The sequence below is a fragment of the Oncorhynchus mykiss genome, chromosome 7 (genome assembly GCF_013265735.2).
Source record: "Oncorhynchus mykiss isolate Arlee chromosome 7, USDA_OmykA_1.1, whole genome shotgun sequence".
Classification (NCBI taxonomy): Eukaryota; Metazoa; Chordata; class Actinopteri; order Salmoniformes; family Salmonidae; genus Oncorhynchus; species Oncorhynchus mykiss.
In genome coordinates, this window is record NC_048571.1 from 77,071,368 (window position 1) to 77,091,956 (window position 20,589).

The following is a 20,589-nucleotide window of genomic DNA, read 5'->3' on the forward strand; positions in this document are numbered from 1 at the left end:
TACGTATTGGACCAGTCGTACGAGGTGTAATCATGGTTAATGATTCTAATAAATTTCCTCCTGAATGGAGGATTCTATTTATTAGTGACATGTGTGTTAACCATTGGAAGAGTGCACTGGAGATTCCCTTCCACGTGTTGCACTCTGAGTGACTCCTATGTCGCTATTGTCAAGGGTAATTTGATTGGTTAGGTCTCTAACCATCTCATTGACACTGCAATGGGGAAAATATTGGGCCTTTACAATAAGGTGTGACAGGAAGTGAAACTGCCTGGAAGTTGGAAGCAGGTGGTAGTGGTGTCAACACGGAGACCAGGGAAAGACCCTACTAGTCCTTTAAGCTATAGGCTGATAGCTTTGACCTCTCACGTATGTAAACTATGAAAAGGATGATAACGGAAAGACTGACGTACTTTCTGGAGAGTAGAGGACTAATGTCACCTGATCAAAGTGGGTTCAGGAAAGGCAGGGGAACAATGGATCCTGTACTGTGCCTTGAGTCAGTCATACGGAAGGCACAGGCAAATAAGGATGTGGTGGTAGCCGTTTTCTTTGATGTGGAAGGAAGGCCTATTTATCAAGCTGGATAACATGGGGTAGGAGGAAGGGTTTTTAACTAGATAAAGGATTCATTTTTGGGTGCAATCAATACAAGTGAGGGTGGAGAGCTCTATGTCAGAAAGCTATGAGGTACCCCCCAGAGAAGTGTCATTAGTCCTTTTTTGTTCTCTTTTATGATTGACGATGTGTTCTTAGGTGAGACCTGACATAGTGAGGTCATTGTTTGCGGATGATGGAGCGATGTGGAAGAGAGGTAGAAATATTACCCATACAGCCAGAAGAGTTCAAGAATCGATTAGTGAAGTAGAGCAGTGGTCCCTCAGGTGGGGCTTCAAGCTTTAATAAGAACAGTGGTTAAAAATAATTGGCAAGAGTTGTGGAACATGGAGAGAGAGGGAAGACACCTATATAAGATCCAGGAAAAGGTGGGGGCAGGGAGGTCCTCAGGCCGAGAGAGAAGGGAGGAAAGTGTAGTCACAAGGCTGAGACTGGGACACACAAGTACATTGAAATTGCTGGGGAAACATCCAATTGGGAGGTGTGATCATTGTCAAGAGGAGATGGAGGAATATGTTCTATTTCAGTGCCAGAAATATGTGAGAGAAAGGGAGTGATTATTATTTGATGTGAGGAGTAATGTGATTGAAGAGCCCGGATTAAGTGAACTGCTGGGGAAATCTTCAGGGGATGTAGTATTTAATTATGTATTTTGTTTCCTTAGGGAGATGAGATTATTGGGTTGGATTTAGACCATCGCTGTCTCTGGTCCACATTCCAGTCCAGTTGGTGGCGGTTATGCACCTTAAAGTTGGTTGCCAACTGCCATATAAAATCCACAGAATAAGGAGGATACCAGCCTCACACTCCAGTACAGTAGATGGCGGCATATGCACCTTTAAATTGGTTGCGATCCGCCAAAAGAAGAAGAACAGCCGTGAGTGGCGGTAGTCGGCCATATTGTCCCTGAGACAGCAAAAATCATACGCAAGTACACCGGCGAGAGGAAAGGAAGGGATCCTGCCTTCACTCCGCTCCTAAAAGAGGAGGTGGGTCACAGATTTGATCAAAGAGGTAACTAACTATACAATGGAAGTTTGGACTCTGGTTCAAATTATTTTATGAAACAGGCAGTCAGTTAGCTATCTAGCTAGTTTTCAAGCTTGCCATTGGGACTGGTGACTAACGCGTTAGCTCGCTGGGCTAGATGAGACTACCGGTAGCTAGCTACTGTAGTTGGATAACACAACTGTCCAATGTAGTTATTGCTGCCAAACTGCGCAAACCAGCCATGCGTTAGCTAGCTAGATATGTGAAAGTGCTAACGTTAGCTAGTATAGCTAATCTTTGAAGCAACCCCTCAGCGTTTCCTAATCTTGGTCTTGGGGACCCCAAGGGGTGCACCTATTGGTTTTTGCCCTAGTAGCACCACACAGCTGATCCAAATAATAAACTGATCGTTGAGCTTTGATCATTTGAATCTGCTGTGTAGTGTTCAAAACGTGCATCCCTTAGGATCGCCAGGAACGAGTTTGGGGATACGCTGCAACCTACAGTTGTTACATTGATTTCGTTAACGTTTTTATTTTAATGTTTTTATTTAACTAGGCAAGTCAGTTAAGAACAAATTATTATTTACAATGAAAGCCTACTTGTAAAGCCCCTCCGGCCAAACCCTCCCCTAACCCGTACGACGCTGGGTCAATTGTGCACCGCCCTATGGGACTCCCGATCACGGCCGGTTATTGATACGGCCCGGGATGGAACCCGGGTCTGTAGTGGCGCCTCTAGCAGTGCCTTAGACCGCCACTCGGGAGACGTTAGTCTAGTTAACTATCGTAACTACTTATGAGGCACTGAGCAAACAAACATTTCTTATTCCTCAAAAGCTAGATACACGTTTGTTGTCAAACATGGCATTAGCTACTGTTACCTACCGTTAGTTAGCTATATCTTAGCCAGAGGGCAGCAACACCACTTCTCCCCAAAGGTGTCTTGCATCCATTGCAGAGAAGATTATTTATTGCTACATCTTTTTCGAATTAAACTATGCTAACTTTAGAATGATGTGGAACTCGCCTGTAGCATGTTGGTTAATATTAAATTGAAATCTAAAGGCAACTGTCACTCAGTGGTTGCTAGTTGCTCGAAGCAGAACAAATGCACTCTGTTACAATGGTGTCGTGACCCGGATCCACAGTTGGGCTCTGCCCGGCTGCTGAGGTAACTTCAAGGAGTAGGAGGTTGGTCTTTATGATGGGTGGGAGTTTGAGACAAAATATCTAAAGGATCATATTATTAAACATACTTTCCAAATGTGCGTCTGTTGTAGACCCACTGCCTCTGCATACCTCGTGTCACTTCATAATGACCAACCATCCTGCCCACCAGCACAATAAGTTGAAATGGAATTGTATATGAGTTTTGGCTTCCCACGGATAGTTGCTAAAAGCACTTACTTTAAGCCTAGGTCAGCTACATACTATATCACATCTGGCCGCATTTGGGATTCCTATAGGGCGGTACACAATTTGCCCAGTGTCATCCTGGGTTGGCCATCATTATAAATAAGAATTTGTTCGTAACTGACTTGCCTAGTTAAATAAAGGTTTAAATAAATGAAAAAGCATACCTATGCCAACCTCCATACAGAGCTAGAGGATATATTTGACAGGCACCAGAGTTATGACCGTTTGTTGTTGGCAAAGATAAGCGAAGGCTTGACTATTGCAGGGGAAATGGTCTATTGGCATGACATATGGATAGATCTCATCATTTATCAATAGAAGCCTATATATGAGTATGTATGAACATTTTTCTGAACAAATGGGACCTTCTGTTAGAGTATAAAAAGTCAAATGTGATAGTATTTTCACCCCTTTTTTTGTGTGTGTGGTGGTAATGATGAATTCCATCAAACTTTGATGATCAGGGCAGTAAGAGAATGGATTTTGTATTTTAAACTAAATCAATAGTTGCATAGCTTATCCCCACCAGCTTTAGTAATTAAACATTGTCAATACTTTATGGGCGATGCAGTGACACATTTTAAAACAGCCTGCTGGTAATCAGGCCTTTAATTTAGTTTGCAACAACAAATGCAGTGTTGTAACAGTGCATCAAATTGCATTACACACACACCTGTAGAGACTTTGATTGTCTGCACTGGTCATCAGTTCTGCAGGGAGTTTTTACACCCATGTCAATGATACATATTTGATCTGGCCTAGGTGATGGTCTCAAATATAACTGACATTGTCCCCCCCCCCCATCCCCCTGTTGTCTCAGCTGTCCTCCCCTGGTGCCCCCCCACCCTATAGCCAAAGCCCCCCCTTACCCCCTGCCCTGCCAGGAAGAGGCCCCTGACCTGTTACCCCACCTTCCCTCTTCTCCCGCCTACTCTCTTCCCTCCTCATCCTTCTCTGCAGTAAGTGCACCCCCACTCCTCTGCCAAGCTGTCGGACATGTCAGGACCCGTGCCGAGTCGGGCCCGCGTGTACACCGATGTCAACACACAACGGCCCAGGGAGTACTGGGACTATGAGTCCCATGTGGTGGAATGGGGGTATGCAGCGACCACACACACACACACAAACTCCCAGTCTCTAAATTAAGTCCGAAAATGTTGGTTGGTGCTTGCTAAACAAACGGATTACTTTCTCTTCTTTGCACATTGAAACTCTGCGGTTTAATTCCAATTTCCTTGAATTGTGTAATTGACAAAAACAATTCTGACCTCAGAAATCAAGATGACTTCCAGTTGGTGCGGAAGCTGGGACGTGGAAAGTACAGTGAAGTGTTTGAAGCAATCAACATCACCAACAATGAGAAGGTTGTGGTGAAAATACTCAAGGTAAGGCCACGATGAGAAATCAATATCATTGAGATCATAGATTTGCCATTTGATACAGACTCACATTGGCTTGTTGGAATCATATTGAAGTAAAACCACCCCGACAATCAATACAATTGGTCTTTAATTGTGTCCATAGCCTGTCAAGAAGAAGAAAATCAAGCGTGAAATTAAGATCCTGGAGAACCTCCGCGGAGGCCCCAACGTCATCTCCCTTGTAGACATCGTCAAAGACCCAGTGGTGAGGAGGAATGGTGGGGAAAGAGATGTGAAAACTGTATTACACTTTTAGAGGGGCTCCCATGACTTTAATGCAACAACCCCTTCTTTTCTTTCAGTCTCGGACTCCGGCCTTGGTCTTTGAACATGTCAACAACACAGACTTCAAGGTAAGATGGAGCATCCGTTTTAACCCCGGAGTCGTATTCATTAGACCACACCGCATCAAAACGTTTTGCGTTTCTTACAAGTTCAGGTAGTCCGTCCTCGTTGCAGTCTGTTTTCTTCTGTTTCTTGACAGTGTACATCTCTATTCAGAAACAAAGCCCTATGAAACCTTTTTTGGCGTGCATGTTGTTTCCCCGTACTCCAGTGTGTACATTTGAAGTCTGAGGTTTACATACACCTTAGCCAAATACATTTAAACTCAGTTGTTCACAATTCCTGACATTTAATCCTAGTAAAAATGCCCTGTCTTAGGTTAGTTAGGATCACCACTTCATTTTAAGAATGTGAAATGTCATAATAGTTGAGAATGATTTATTTCAGCTTTTATTTCTTTCATCACATTCCCAGTGGGTCAGAAGTTTACATACACTGAATTAATATTTGGTATCATTGCCTTTAAATAGTTTTAACTATGGTCAAACGTTTCGGGTAGCCTTCCACAAGCTTCCCACAATAAGTTGGGTGAATTTTGGCCCATTCCTCCTGACAGAGCTGGTGTAACTGAGTCAGGTTTGTAGGCCTCGTTGCTCAAACACGCTTTTTCAGTTCTGCACACACATTTTCTATAGGATTGAGGTCAGGACTTTGATGGCCACTCTAATACCTTGACTTTGTTGTCCTTAAGCCATTTTGCCACAACTTTGGAAGTATGCTTGAGGTCATTGTCCATTTGGAAGACCTGACTTCCTGACTGATGTTGCTTCAATATATCCACATATTTTCCATCCTTATGATGCTATCTATTTTGTGAAGCGCACCAGTCCCTCCTGCAGGAAAGCACCCCCACCACATGATGCTGCCACCCCTGTTCTACACGGTTGGGATGGTGTTCTTCGGCTTGCAAGCATCCTCCTATTTCCTCCAAACATAACGGTGGTCATTATGGCCGAACAGTTCTTTTTTTGCTTCATCAGACCAGAGGTCAGTTCTCCAAAAAGTACGATCTTTGTCCCCATGTGCAGTTGCAACCGTAGTCTGGCTTTTTATGGCGATTTTGGAGCATTGGCTTCTTCCTTGGTGAGCGGCCTTTCAGGTTATGTCGATATAGGACTCGTTTTTCTGTGGATATAGATACTTTTGTACCGGTTTCCTCCAACATTTTCACAAGGTCCTTTGCAGCCGTTCTGAGATTGATTTGCACTTTTTGCACCGAAGTACGTTCATCTCTAAGAGACAGAGCGCGTCGCCTTCCTGAGCGATATGACGGCTGCGTGGTCCCATGGTGTTTATACTTGCGTAGTATTGTTTGTACAGATGAACGTGGTACCTTCAGGCGTTAGGAAATTGCTCCCAAGGATGAACTAGACTTGTGGAGGTCTACAATTGTTTGGGGGGGGGGGGGGGGGGGGGGGGGGGGGGGGGGGGGGGTCTTGGTGGATTTCTTTTGATTTTCCCATGATGTCAAGGTAGGCCTTGAAATACATCCACAGGTACACCTCCAATTGACCTCCACCTCCAATTGACCCAAATGGTGTCAATTAGCCTATCGGAAGCTTCTAAAGCCATGACATAATTTACTGGAATTTTCCAAGCTGTTTAAAGGCACAGTCAACTTAGTGTATGTAAACTTCTGACCCACTGGAATTATGATACAGTGAAGTAATCTGTCTGTAAACAATTGTTTGAGAAATTACTTGTCATGCACAAAGTAGATGTCCTAACCTACTTGCCAAAACTATAGTTTGTTAACAAGGCATTTGTGGAGTGGTTGAAAAGCAAGTTTTAATGACTCCAACATCAGTGTATGTAAACAGGTTCAGTGCTGTCTTCGGGGGCTAGGATGTTTCATGTCTTGTGGTTCTATCCTCAATCACTGGTACACGATGATCCATTGGAATGGTTGCGTCAAGTTTGGTGTTCTGTAATAGGCCTAAGTGTTACCAGTCAGATGCCCAAGTTGATAGCTTGTGATTTGAATAATATGTGAACTCTTTGTATTAGATGATGGGTTCAGGTTGGTTAGACAGATCTATGCATGGACTCTTCACGGTTTGGTTAAATCACGGTATTGATTCATCCGTTTTTACTTGCAGCAATTGTACCAGACCCTAACGGACTATGACATCCGGTTCTACATGTTCGAGATCCTCAAGGTGGGTCTCGTAATGTTGTAATTTGGGTGTACTACCCCATTTCATTTGTGCTCTTAAAATGTATTGGAAGGCCCAGAGACTGCTAGACATAAGTCAGCATTTTCCTCTCCCAAAACAAGACTATTCGGGTGCTTAGAGTATACGCCCGTTGTTTGTCTGACGGTTACATATTAACCGTCTATTTGCCCATCAACATGTTTGTGCGCCCACACAGGAAGAAAACATAACTTAATTAAATCCCCAGCCTCCTTGTTGTTAACATGCAGCCATTTTGGCTCTGTCCGCAGGCCCTGGACTACTCCCACAGCATGGGAATCATGCACAGGGACGTAAAACCCCACAACGTGATGATTGATCACGAACACCGCAAGGTGAGTGTTTATGACCAATGCGGCAGAGGCACGGTTATTTTCCCTCCATCCGATTTGCCCGTAGACAAGACCTTTGTCATTTTAACATTTTATGTGACAAAAAAAAAAATACGCTAGTTTAAATGGAAATATTTTAACTCTTGATGAATCAGCTTATGATGTATTATTGGAGCTGTAATACAAGCAGATATTGCACAACAACATTACAATGCCCAAGTAGTCCCTCCCCGTTTGTCTCTTTAATTATGTTTGTTGTCCTAATGAACACAACCCTGTTCTGCTCCTCTCAGTATCGACTTTCTGTGTTTGTGTTCTTCCAGCTGCGCCTTATTGACTGGGGTCTGGCTGAGTTCTACCACCCGGGACAGGAGTATAATGTCCGAGTGGCTTCTCGCTACTTCAAAGGACCTGAGCTTCTGGTCGATTATCAGGTATGTTGTCCAGCTACTGTTCTTAATTGTCAAGCTCAGTCTATATTATTTTCTGTTGTGTAGATCACAGCTACATGCACACATACCCTTTTCACACCGTAGTTACTGGAACCATGCTCAACAAGGCAATGTGAAAACTAAACAGGCAAATCTCCCATTGGTCATTCAAATCCATTTCATTAGATGGTCCCAATATTTCCCTAAGGGTCTGTTGCAAGCATCTCTTAAATTCTGACATCTTGGCTTTTCTCTAACTCACTGATTTGACTGTCTTCTTCTTCCAGATGTATGACTACAGTCTGGACATGTGGAGCTTGGGCTGCATGTTGGCCAGCATGGTCTTCAGGAAGGAGCCTTTCTTCCACGGCCACGACAACTACGACCAGGTAAACACTATCCAATACGTTGTACACCATGTTTCAATGGTCTACTACGACCAGGTAAACACTATCCAATACGTTGTACACCATGTTTCAATGGTCTACTACGACCAGGTAAACACTATCCAATACGTTGTACACCATGTTTCAATGGTCTACTATGACCAGGTAAACACTATCCAATACGTTGTACACCATGTTTCAATGGTCTACTACGACCAGGTAAACACTATCCAATACGTTGTACACCATGTTTCAATGGTCTACTACGACCAGGTAAACACTATCCAATATGTTGTACACCATGTTTCAATGGTCTACTACGACCAGGTAAACACTATCCAATACGTTGTACACCATGTTTCAATGGTCTACTACGACCAGGTAAACACTATCCAATACGTTGTACACCATGTTTCAATGGTCTACTACGACCAGGTAAACACTATCCAATACGTTGTACACCATGTTTCAATGGTCTACTACGACCAGGTAAACACTATCCAATATGTTGTACACCATGTTTCAATGGTCTACTACGACCAGGTAAACACTATCCAATACGTTGTACACCATGTTTCAATGGTCTACTACGACCAGGTAAACACTATCCAATACGTTGTACACCATGTTTCAATGGTCTACTACGACCAGGTAAACACTCCAAAACGTTGTCCGCCATGTCGCAAGGGCCCCATTCATTACAAGTGACGAGAATAACCTTGTGCCTGTTCAGGAGGGTGAAAGGTTCCAGAACATTCCGATGGAAATGGATTGTATACAACAGATTTGATTATGTCAGGTACTATAGGGAATCCTGTCAGTTCTATTCATAAATTATATTTCCCCATTTTCCCCCCCCCCTTTGTCAGTTGGTGAGAATAGCCAAGGTGTTGGGAACGGAAGACCTGTACGACTACATTGACAAGTACAACATAGAGTTGGAGCCTCGGTTCAATGACATTCTGGGAAGGTAGTTGGTTGTCTGTCTTTTACTAATGTGTGGTTTTCTGCACTTGTTTTGGGCACTTAGTAAAACCAACTCCTGAATCTAAACGCACACAGCTGCTCTTAACCAGCTCTCCCCTTCCAGACACTCTCGTAAGCGGTGGGAGCGCTTCGTCCACAGTGAGAACCAGCAACTGATCAGTCCTGAGGGTCTGGACTTTCTGGACAAGCTGCTGCGCTATGACCATCAGGCCCGGTTGACTGCCCGCGAGGCCATGGATCACCCCTACTTCTGTGAGTGTGGATGTTGAAGGTTTTTAAAGGTAGACTCAGCGATGCATGAAGTAAACAGCAATATCGGGTTGATTTCCGCAACAACTAAGAGTGTTGAAGTGCAAGGCTAAATTCCTTCGCTGTTCTGGTCCCGTAGATACCACGTTGTAATGACGTGAAGCGTACATGGCCAGATAACATGTCTGGCTGTATGAGATCACAGTTTCGCATCACGCTCATTTGAATGTCTACGGTGCTGTTCATGACAATGTCATAATGCTGAGTCTCGGAAAGTTGATTTATTTAAAAAAAAAAAATCTCACATTCTGTGAGATGAATTTCTAGGTTGGTGATGATCTTAGAATATTCTCTGAAAGTTGCCCACATAATAATGATTGGAATGGAACTGCTGTGGGTTTGTTGATTAGATGAGAAAATGATTTAGTTGTGGCTGCTGCTGACAGGAAAGATGGTCCGAACTGTAACCCTGTGTGCTTTGTTCTGTGGTGTTTTTATTATGTCTTTGAACCTGTGGTCCTCTATATGGCTCTATAGGCCAAGCTGCAGTTACAACAGCAAATAAAAGGCTTGTTATAACTGGGGTTACTTCGCATTGCAACAAGGTTTCTCTTTAAAAGCAACTCACAGCTTAAACAGTTTTTTTAAGGGAGACTGATGTTCTGGTCTCTTCACATTTAGTTGGCTTTGCTATCGTTTGTTTGTGCTAATCATGGTCGTGTTCATTAGGGCACATAAGCAAAACGTTTTGTAGTGGCAAAGAAAAACAAATGTTTCTTCTACCGCTTTTTACTCAGTTTTCATCCATTTTGTATTTAATGAACATGGCCCAGTTCAAGGTGGTCATTAGTAGTTGCTTATGACTATCTACTTGCAGTAGCTGGAGACTAGGGACTCGACTGTTGTCGTGACTTGACTAATATTAATCTGATTACTTATCTAATCAACTAACTGTTTAATTGTTACCCGATTTTAAAATAACAATTAACTCATTAGGATTTGAGGCACCATGAGAGAAGTTCTTTTAGAGTTACCATCTCCTGAATTAAACTCTAAAAGGTCTTTACCTATCACATCTATAAACTGTCAACTTATTAATCATAACCTTGTATCATATCATCATTCTGAACAGTCGTAACCTCCTTGCATCTGCAAAATCTAGAGCCTTGTGATTCAGTACTACACAAATTGGTTTATTTATTTACTAGTTAATTAAATGTTAACACAGAATAAACATACACACTTAATATGTTAAACAGGTCCCTAGTGGAATGACAACAATATGGCTGCTTGTTACAAAAGATGGGATGGGGGGGCAGAGAGGGACAGACGCACTTAACTTTGATACATTTAGGCTGTATCACAACCGGCTGTGATCGGGAGTCCCATAGGGCAGCACACAATTGCCCCAGCGTCATCCGGTTAGGGAAGGGTTTGGCCGGGGTAGGCCGTCATTGTAAAATAACTGACTTGTAACCTTTAGTTAACTAGACATCTTTTTTTAATTACAGTAATCATATACTTTTCACACAATTGCCTCCCTCTTCGAGTAAGAAGTCATGAATGTGTTTACGTGAAATGCCTTGGTTCGTCGAGTATCTCTCTCGGAACCGGGCCGCCTTGGAAAGGGGGTTGGGCCTATTCACGGCACGCTTGTAAGGAAGGCACTGATTGTCCCAAAAAAAGTATTCTACTGTTCTTCTCTGTAGTTGTCCGGTATCTGGTGACTTGTCGTGTAGTACTGAACAGAACTACACTTTATTTTCCTTCCATTCGCTTCTGAAGATGATACGTAGAAGATGGGCTAGCCAGCCGGGTCCATGGTTCCCAGTGGGGGGGTGAGAGTAGCGTAATACGATGGTTTATTTTCCTTCCATTCGCTCCTGAAGATGATACGTAGAAGATGGGCTAGCCGGCCGGGTCCATGGTTCCCAGTGGGGGGGTGAGAGTAACGTAATACGATGGTTTGAGCAGAGAGTAGGATTGTCCTACTTAAATTAGCTTTCAAAGATAATTTTACTTAGGACAGCTAATCAGCCGTACCAGTGATTGTCCGGGAGTTGAGTTTATCGTCTCTACCTCGTGTTGAGATTGAGTTCAGACCACTTTAAAAGTGCGGCTTCACGCTTTTCTGGTCTAGTAGGTTCATTCTTAGCTCATAATTCTATACAGTTTGTTCAAAAGAGCTGTTCCGTCTGGTTGACATGCTCTCTGACCTTACTCGGGCGTGACTTGTTGCTGTGCAAAGTTTGTAAAACAATTTCTTATGGCTCCTAAAATCACATCCCTCTCTGAACAAAAACACATGTTTTATGCACAACACATAGGATGGACACTTCACACATGTAGTGGGTAATCTTTCCAAGTTACAGTATTCCCTTTAACATTTTTAATGACATCACAAAATAACAAACGAAATGGCATTAGTGTTCTATAGATCGCCTCTGACATTCCCTACGTTCTATTTTAGAAATATTGTTCCAGTATTTGCTTTTGAACATGTTAGTTTCAGTGGGAAAAGGTCTGTTGAAACAAAGAATGTTCCTTTGGTGAACATTGAAGGAGACCTGAATCTTCTACCTTGATGTACAACAGAGTTAAGGGCGTGAGTTGTTGGGAGGGGGGGGGTCTGGTTGAAGTTATTCATTGCAAACCTGATCTGACCTATTTGGATCCTCACAGGACAGTCATGACACTAGAGGTTTGTTCAATATGTGTTTTCTTGTCCACACAGATCCCATTGTGAAAGAGCAGGGTCGCATGCCAGGGTCGGCTAACCTACCCTGTGGAAATACAGCCGTGAGCACAGCCAACATGATCACTGGTGAGCGCACACACACCAACCAGCCTGAATGCCTTCCCGGCTTCTCGTCTGATCTCCCAGTACTCAGTGTTGAGGAGGATGTTTTGTCAGTGGTAGGCCGAGCTCTGAAATTTAATGGATTCAAGAAGCGAACTTGGTCTGTGTAAAGATTCGATGAAGCTTGGTCACCTGCTATATTTTTCCAGGCAAATGTCCTCAGTATGCCGTCATTGATGTTAGTCATTCCTCTAAAGGCCTTTGTAGACTGTACGTCAGATTCTATTTTTTACGATTATAACGTCACACTGTGCAACGTTACCAAATTAATATCTTTATCAACCTGGCCAGATTGTACGATTTGATCTAGTTCTGTCGTCACATTATGCAATTGGCTTGAGAGGCTAGGTCAACTGCTGCTGTGTGTTTGATCTGTGCATCTGCCAGCAGAGCAAGCCTCTCTTTGCTTATGCACGAGTCAAGTGAGTTCGGGAAAAACTGAAGTATGCATCTTAGAAATAGTTTTCACATACAAACTTTATATGTCCAAGTTCAGAAGCAGCTTCCCCAAAATAACATGGTCGCTGTGGTAGAATGTTTATTTTGATTGGTGAGTTTTTCAAAATCCAATCAGGTAACCTGATTTCAGATGTTATGCAAGCAAGATTATTAGGGAAATCGTTCTTCTTGCACAGCATGGAAACGTTTCAATTAATCGGACTATTCACAATGATCGTATTATTGTGTGCCGGCTGTGTTCCTATTGGTCAGTTACTGGGATCGGCTCAACACCGGCCACACATGACTACGACTGCACGTAGTGTTACTTACAGGCTGACTCCACTGCTCCTGTGGCGTGCGCTGCAAAATAAATTTAAATATCTATATTATTCAATTATTGCACCCACTCTGCTCGCGTGCGCCAATTAGCGTCTTGTTGCCAAGGGCTAAAATAGTCAATTCCATTTCCGACGCAGATCGCGCTGCAAGTCCTGCCTCTCCCATCTCCTCATTGGTTTATAGAAGCAGGTACCCATGTGCCATCTCATTGGTTATACCCACGTGGGTGACCGAAAGATGAACGAGGTCAGCGGCGGTAATGCACCTAATTTATGAAAGTTGCCAATCGCAATATAAAGTCAAGAGAATAAAAAGCCTGGAAGGAGGAGAGATGATTAGAAATGATGCGGTTGACCGTTTTATGTGTGGATTAATTGGCAGAGTAGAGGACCTTGTGCATTTCAGGTAAAATAACAACTCAATGTTTATATCCTAGGAGAAATTAGCTAGCAACAGCAAGCTAGAAAAATAGGACAAATTAGCCAGCAAGTGCAAGCTGGCTAGCTAAATTGCCATAAAGGTTTAATGCTTTTTGACCTGTCCCCAAATTAATGTAATTGGTTCTGAATTTGTTTTGATATTTTAACCTGCGTGTCATGATCGCGTTTGGTGTGGGGGGACAAAATAAATGTATGCACGATGGCGCACGCGCGCAGTTTGGGTTCTGGGTTTGGGTTCTGTGTTACTTAATCGGCAGACATAGACCCTGTCACACTGTTCAAGCCAAGACACCCGACTGTTGTTTATGACCTAAGAATTTGCTCGCGGCGTGCAAATTTTTTCCGGGGTGGCATAAGATGGCTAAAATTGTATTTTCTGCAAAGGCCTTTAAAGATGGGTAGTAAAATAATGACTATCACATTGTCATAATTGACATACTGTAATTTAATGGAATACATTTCAGAAGAGCTCAACTCTCACCATATTTGAGTGCATCCATTGTTATCTTTCCTATGTAACCCATTGGTTAATGTAGTCACTGCATCATCAGAACTCCCTTGGAGTGTTTTCTAAGTAACCCGCATGCTTAGTTAAGCTAAATTCCCTGTCTTTCTCTCTAGGCATCTCTGCCTTGCCAGTCGCTACTGCCCTGGTCACCCTCACCGGCTCGCCCGTTCTCTCTGCTGCCACCAACGCCCTGAGCGTCCCCGTGCCCGCCGCTGCTGGTCCCCCCCAGTGATTGCAACCAACAGGAGCCACTCACTCTGCCGGCCCGCACCACCACCTCTACTCACTCACACAGTCCAACTGCCCTGAGATCCAGGAATGCCAACCTCTGAAGGCAGTCTCATCTGAACAATGTTAGTTTGTATCTCCTTTAATGAACTTGAGGTAAACAGAATGTTCTGTGTAATTGACACATACAGGTATTCCTTTCATATTGAAGTGACGGTGTGGCTGTGTGTGTGTGGCTGTGTCTTATGTTCACAAGCCAAGAATAAGTTACGAATCCACTGGTGATGGGGGTCCCTCCCCTTGCAACACGTTTTGTTTGTACATCACTGACAATGGTCACGCGAAGTAGTTAGCGGAAGGCAACAGGAAAGGACGGTAACATTCATACCAAATGGAGCAGAATCTGTAGTTTACTAATGCAATGTTGTCAAACAAGACTTGGCTAGAACACCTTAAGCAATCCCCTGTGTTTAGGTCAATCCAGAACTCCATACCACCATTATAAAGACTCTTCCCCACGGCATTTGAAAGTGTTTGGTGCTGTTCTGTGCTCCAGTCGTGTGTTGAAACACTGAAGCCGCCTCACTCCACCTATACTAATGACACTTTAGTCTGAATAGTATGTCTTGCCTTTCTACCGAACTGGATACCTAGTCTTTTTGATGTAAGGGTTCCCTGACCGATTTCTTTTTTTGTACCGAAATGCTATGGTGCTGGATGGGTTTAATTTGCTGTGGAAACGGTTTGATGTCAGTATTGTCATCCAAACCATTCGAAATCCAGACAAAGCCATCCGTTTGGTTAATTTGAAACGTTTCTCTCAAACTTGCTGCTTTACAGTTCCTTGAATTAATTCAAGTTGTAAAAAACCAAAGTTTACTCAATCGTTTGGAAAAAGAGGAGACTGACCAAACCTTAGTTTTCTTGGAGTTACACTGAGTTATGTGGAGATAATATGGGGGAGAAAATATTTGTTAGATCACAACAGAATACGAAAGCAAGTTGGCTTGAAATTTTTTCTCTTCTGTTCGAACCTGAGGAATTGTTTTTTTTTGTATTTAGTTTGTTTCGAGGCTAAGTTTCTTGATCGATCATCTGTTTGGCTAGACATGGAAGGATGTATTGAACTTGAACGGTTGAGTTTTTCCTGTGTTAGTGCCAGAAATGGGAATGTTGTTTGAGTATAGCTGTACATATGCATCCTTTTTTCATTTGCAATCTCACAACGTATGAAATACATGCATACATCGACATAATGAAGTTGTATGAGTCCTTACATCACTGTATATATTTTTGTCCGTATGTAGACTAGTATTTGAAAATATTTGTGTAAATAAACACATTTTATCAAGTATATCTGATTGAGTTGGTATGTTCACACAGATTTGTCTCCTGATTGTAAGGTTTTACAAAAATCTATTTCCTTAATTATTGTATTATTTTGACGTCACTTCTACAGTATGCGTTTTTGCTATGTTTTTAAATTAATTGTAACGGTGATAAGAACTGGTTGTTTGGATGCTGATTGGGGTCTAAGGCACTGCATCTCAGTGCTAGATGCGTCACTACAGACCCTGGTTCAATGCTGGGCTGTATCACAACCGGCCATGATTGGGAGTCCCATAGGGCGGCGCACAATTGGCTCAGCGTCGTCCGTGCTAGGGTATGGTAGGTCGTCTTTGTTCTTAACTGACTTGCCTAGTTTAAATAAATTGGACGAGCAGCGTGTTGGCCGTCACCCACCTTTGCTTGCTAACAGTTTCATCTGAATGACCACTGCCCCTCCATAAGAATATCATGTTTATGTTGCTGTCTGAATCATCTCCTGTATTTCGCTGAACTAGAATATCATGTTGCTGTCTGAATCATCTCCTATATTTAGCTCAACTCGCACATTTCCCCCTGCTTCCAGCCTAGCATTTATACTGAACAAAAATAAACGCAACATGAAACCATTTCAAAGATTTTACTGAGTTACAGTTCAAATAAGGAATCATTCAATTGTAATAAATGAATATTGGCCATAATCTATGGATTTCACATGACTGGGGAAATGGATATGAATCTGATCACAGAAACCTTTAAAATAAAATGGGGCTGTGGATCAGAACCAGTCAGTATCTGGTGTGACCATTTGCCTCATGCAGCGCATATAATTGATCAGGCTGTTGATTATGGCCTATGGAATGTTGTCTTACTCTTCAAAAGCTGCGTGAAGTTGCTGGATATTGGCGGGAACTGGAACACGCTGTCGTACACTTCGATCCAGAGCATTCCACACGTGCTCAATGAGTGACATGTCTGGTGAGTATGTAGGCGGTGGAAGAAATCTGATATGTTCAGCTTCCAGGAATTGTGTACAGATCCTTGCGACAACGGGGCTGTGCATTATCGTGGTGAAACATGAGGTGATGGCGGCGGATAAATGGCATGACAATGGGCCTCAGGATCTCATGGTAGCTGTGCATTCAAATTGCCATCGACAAAATGCAATTGTGTTTGTTGTCCGTACCATAAACCAACCGCCACCATGGAGCCCTCTGTTCACAACGTTGACATCTGCAAACCGCTTGCCCGCATGACACCATACATGCGGTCTGCCATCTGCCCGGTACAGTTGAAACTGGGATTTATCTGTGAAGAGCACACTTCTCCAACGTGCAAGTGGCAATCGAAGGTAAGCATTTGTTACTGAAGTCGGTTACGACGCCAAACTGCAGTAGTCCATTAGCTGCTGCAGATGAGCATCCCTGAGACGATTTCTGACAGTTTTTGCAGAGATTCTTTGGTTGCGGAAACCCACAGTTTCATCAGCTGTCTGGGTGGTTGGTCTCAGACGATCCCGCAGGTGAAGAAGCCAGATGTAGAGGTCCTGGGCTGCGGTTGAGAGGCCGGTTGGACGTACTGCCAAATTCTCTAAAATGACATGTTAGAGAAATGAACGATTAATTATCTGGCAACAGCTGTTTGACATTTCTGCAGTCAGCATGCTAATTGCATGCTCCCTCAACTTGAGACATCTGTGGCATTGTGTTGTGTGAGAACATTTTAGTGGCTTTTTATTGTCCCCAGCACAAGGTGTATTGTGTATTGATCATGCTGTTTATTAGCCTCTTGATATGCCACACCTGTCAGGTGGATGGATTATATTGGCAAAGGAGAAATGCTCACTAACATGGATGTAAACAAATTTGCTCATGAAACATGGGACCAACACTTTACATGTTGCGCTTATATTTTTGTTCAGTGTAGATAACGACAATTTCAGAGTTTTATAATGTAGTGCAGAATGTGCCCTGTTTAGAATTCTAGTGAATGTGCAAGTTTAACAACATTGAATGACTGATTAACTGAGATTGCCAAGAATGAGTATTTAAACCCCATCTGCTCAGGAGCTTCAGCTTCCTGACCCCTGTGTACGATGTCTCTTGGATTAAATAGAAAACGCTAATTATTTTTCATGCAGATTTGAAAGTTAGTAGGATGGCTGTATACCTTTTAAAAACGTTTGTGCTTTATTAGCATTTTCATCTGTGAAAACATTATCCCCAGCACTACAGGGTGTCTTGGTGTTGACCACCAAACGCCTGCTCAGAAGTCCTATGGTGATCAAACACACAGACATTACTGTACATCCACCGATGAGCAGAGAGGCCTCCTGCCAACCCTATTGGCAAACACCATGGAGACCAAGGTGGCGATCACTTTGACTACCTCCATGCCCACGGATGCCAGCACTGCTGAGGCATTACTCTCAAAGCCCACTGAATGAAAGACGGTTGAGCTGTAGAAGAGCACGTTGGGCAGACCGGTGAACTGATGAAAGATGACCAAGCCCAGCCCTATCATAGTCATGATCCTCATGTTATCCAGCCGTTGTAAGAGGTGCACAATGCTGTACCGTGCGTTATCAAGTCTGTTGGAAACGGTTGCTGAATTCTCTACTTCGTGATCCTCAATGAAGCGAATAAGGCCTCTTTGGCTTTGAGCGCCTGCCCTTTGGCATTCTGCATGTGCTCCAGCATTGGACGGGAGGAACCAAATGGAGACAAACTGAGCCAAAGTCAGCACGATGGCTGACCCAAACAGATATTTCCATCCATGTCTGGTATCAGACAGGATATAGTTCATGGCATAAGCTCCCAGAATGCCCACGGTGATACCGACTTCGTTGGGTCCCAAAAAAAAAACATATGCTTGTCGGTGACCATCTCCAACACAAAGACACAGCAGGACATGGAGGAGATGCATATGGCGAAGCCCACTGTGATTCTTCCCACCACCAGCGCTAAGTAAGAGGTGCTAACCAGGACCAGACTCCCTGCCAGGATAAGGACGTTGCTGAGGATGATGGAATTCCTTCGGCCATAGCGGTCAATCAGCCACCCGCCGACCAGGGAAGCCTGCAAGGCCCCAATCAGAAGGGTACTGACCACCGCCTCCTGCTGGACACAGGTGAGCTGGAACTAGGCCTGGAGCAATGCATTTCACTGTACTTGTGCACATGACAATTAAACTTAACCTTGGGAAGAAGAAAAACATTGAGTATATGAGTTTAACATGCTTTGTGTGAGCATAGGATTAATTTAGTCTACATTTGAATGATCCTTGGATGATGTGACACAATTGATCATGGTTTTGACCTAAGGTAACATTTTCAAGGTGCAACAGAATGTACTAATTTGTGTATATTTTCATATGTGTGCCTATATGGAGGAAATGTATATAGTAAAGCAGCTAAAATAATATGCTAATTTGTTTATCATAAATATATTCAATGTCCCATATAAAACATTAGCTGTTAAAAACTACATTCATGTTTGGAGAGAGGTCATAAACAATATATATTCTTCATGTACATATATACATGTTTGATATGCAATATATTGCTAATGAATCTGGCAAAAATCCAGGATAATGTGTAAACCCTATGTGGTATCTTTAATGATTATTCAGGCTTTTTTACAGTTCTGCAGATGGCAGACAAACATTGAATAAGTATTGCATATTATTTTAGGCCTACTGTACATCAGTGGAGGCTCCTCAGAGGAGGAAGGAGGACCATCCTCAGTGAAATTCATAAAATTAAAAGGGAAAAATTGATCCTTTATAGATAAAACTATACTAAATATATTCACATGTCAATTCTGTCCGTCTCTGGGTACTTTGACTTCAATACAAAACCTAGGAGACTCATTGTTCTCACCTTCTTCCATAGACTTACACAGTTATAATGACAACTTCCGGAGGATGTCCTCCAATCTATCAGAGCTCTAAATTGTGTTAGAGTTGTTAGTGGTCATCTATTTAGGCAAACTTATTTGTATGTACAGTGCATTTGGAAAGTATTCAGGCCCCTTGATTTTTTTCCACATTTTGTTACGTTACAGCCTTATTTTAAATTTGATTAAATTGTCGTCCCCCCCCTCAATCCACACACAATACCCTATATTGACAAAGCAAAAATATTTTTTCAGAAATGTTTGCAAATATATATATTTATCACATTTACATAGGTATTCAGATTAATAGCCTCGAGTCTTCTTGGGTATGACGCTACAAGCTTGGTACACCTGTATTTGGGCCACTCAAGGACATTCAGAGACTTGTCCCAAAGTCACTCCTGCATTGTCTCGGCTGTGTGCTTAGGTTCGTTCTCTCTGCACTTTGCTCCGTTCATCTTTCCATTGATCCTGATTAGTCTCCCAGTCCCTGCCGCTGGAAAACATCCCCACAGCATGTTGCTGCCACCACGTTTCACCGTAGGGATGGTGTCAGGTTTCCTCCAGACGTGACGCTTGGTTTTCAGGCCAAAAAATGTAATCTTGGTTTCATCAGACAAGATAATCTTGTTTCTCATGGTCTGAGTCTTTCGGTGCCTTTTGGCAAACTCCAAGTGGGCTGTCATGTGCCTTTTTAATGAGTGGCTTCTGTCTGGCCACTCTACCATAAAGGCCTGATTGGTGGAGTGCAGCAGAGATGGATGTCCTTCTGGAAGGTTCTCCCATCTACACAGAGGAACTCTAGAGCTCTGTCAGAGTGCCCATCGTGTTCTTGGTCACCTCCCTGACCAAGGCCCTTCTACCCCGATTGCTCCTTTCTCTGAGCTCTACAGACAATTCCTTTGACCTTATGGCTTGGTTTTTGCTCTGACATGTACTGGCAACGGTGGGACCTTATATGGACAGGTGTGTGCCTTTTCCGAACAATGTCCAATCAATTGAATTTACCACAGGTGGACTCTAATCAAGTTGTAGAAACATCTCAAGGATCATCAATGGAAACAGGATGCACCTGAGCTCAATTTTGAGTCTCATAAATAATATATTTTAAGATAAGATATCTTTGATATTTTTATTCATAATACATTTTCAGAAATGTCTAAAAACCTGTTTTTGCAT

At 42.9% G+C, this 20,589-nt stretch overlaps 1 protein-coding gene and 1 pseudogene across 4 annotated transcripts; one reads left to right on the forward strand and one right to left on the reverse strand.

Moving 5' to 3' along the window:
- Positions 1–1,449: 1,449 nt before the first annotated feature.
- On the forward strand, positions 1,450–15,544 carry LOC110528522 (casein kinase II subunit alpha). Of its 4 annotated transcripts, none has more exons than XM_021610636.2 (13): positions 1,450–1,607; positions 3,987–4,123; positions 4,300–4,411; positions 4,551–4,652; positions 4,750–4,800; positions 6,892–6,951; positions 7,239–7,322; positions 7,643–7,753; positions 8,038–8,139; positions 9,006–9,106; positions 9,227–9,375; positions 12,107–12,196; positions 14,074–15,544. In XM_021610636.2, the coding sequence occupies exons 2-13, from the start codon at positions 4,023–4,025 to the stop codon at positions 14,190–14,192; spliced, it is 1,182 nt and encodes a 393-aa protein (XP_021466311.1). In that variant the 5' UTR covers positions 1,450–1,607; positions 3,987–4,022; the 3' UTR covers positions 14,193–15,544. The 4 variants fall into 4 exon arrangements, with proteins under 4 accessions (XP_021466311.1, XP_021466307.1, XP_021466308.1 ...); XM_021610632.2 differs by having other exon boundaries at positions 1,480–1,632; positions 3,847–4,123; XM_021610633.2 differs by having other exon boundaries at positions 1,481–1,632.
- Positions 15,545–17,440: 1,896 nt separating this feature from the next.
- Positions 17,441–19,006, reverse strand: LOC118965366 (annotated as a pseudogene).
- Between the last annotated feature and the right edge of the window lie 1,583 nt (positions 19,007–20,589).

Excerpts from the sequence above, each read along its gene's own strand:
- LOC110528522 (XM_021610636.2), top strand. The coding sequence starts at position 4,023 with ATGTCAGGACCCGTGCCGAGTCGGGCCCGCGTGTACACCGATGTCAAC. Across the intron at positions 7,323-7,642 it reads TTGATCACGAACACCGCAAG|CTGCGCCTTATTGACTGGGG; the intron begins GTGAGTGTTTAT and ends GTGTTCTTCCAG. Across the intron at positions 7,754-8,037 it reads AGCTTCTGGTCGATTATCAG|ATGTATGACTACAGTCTGGA; the intron begins GTATGTTGTCCA and ends TTCTTCTTCCAG.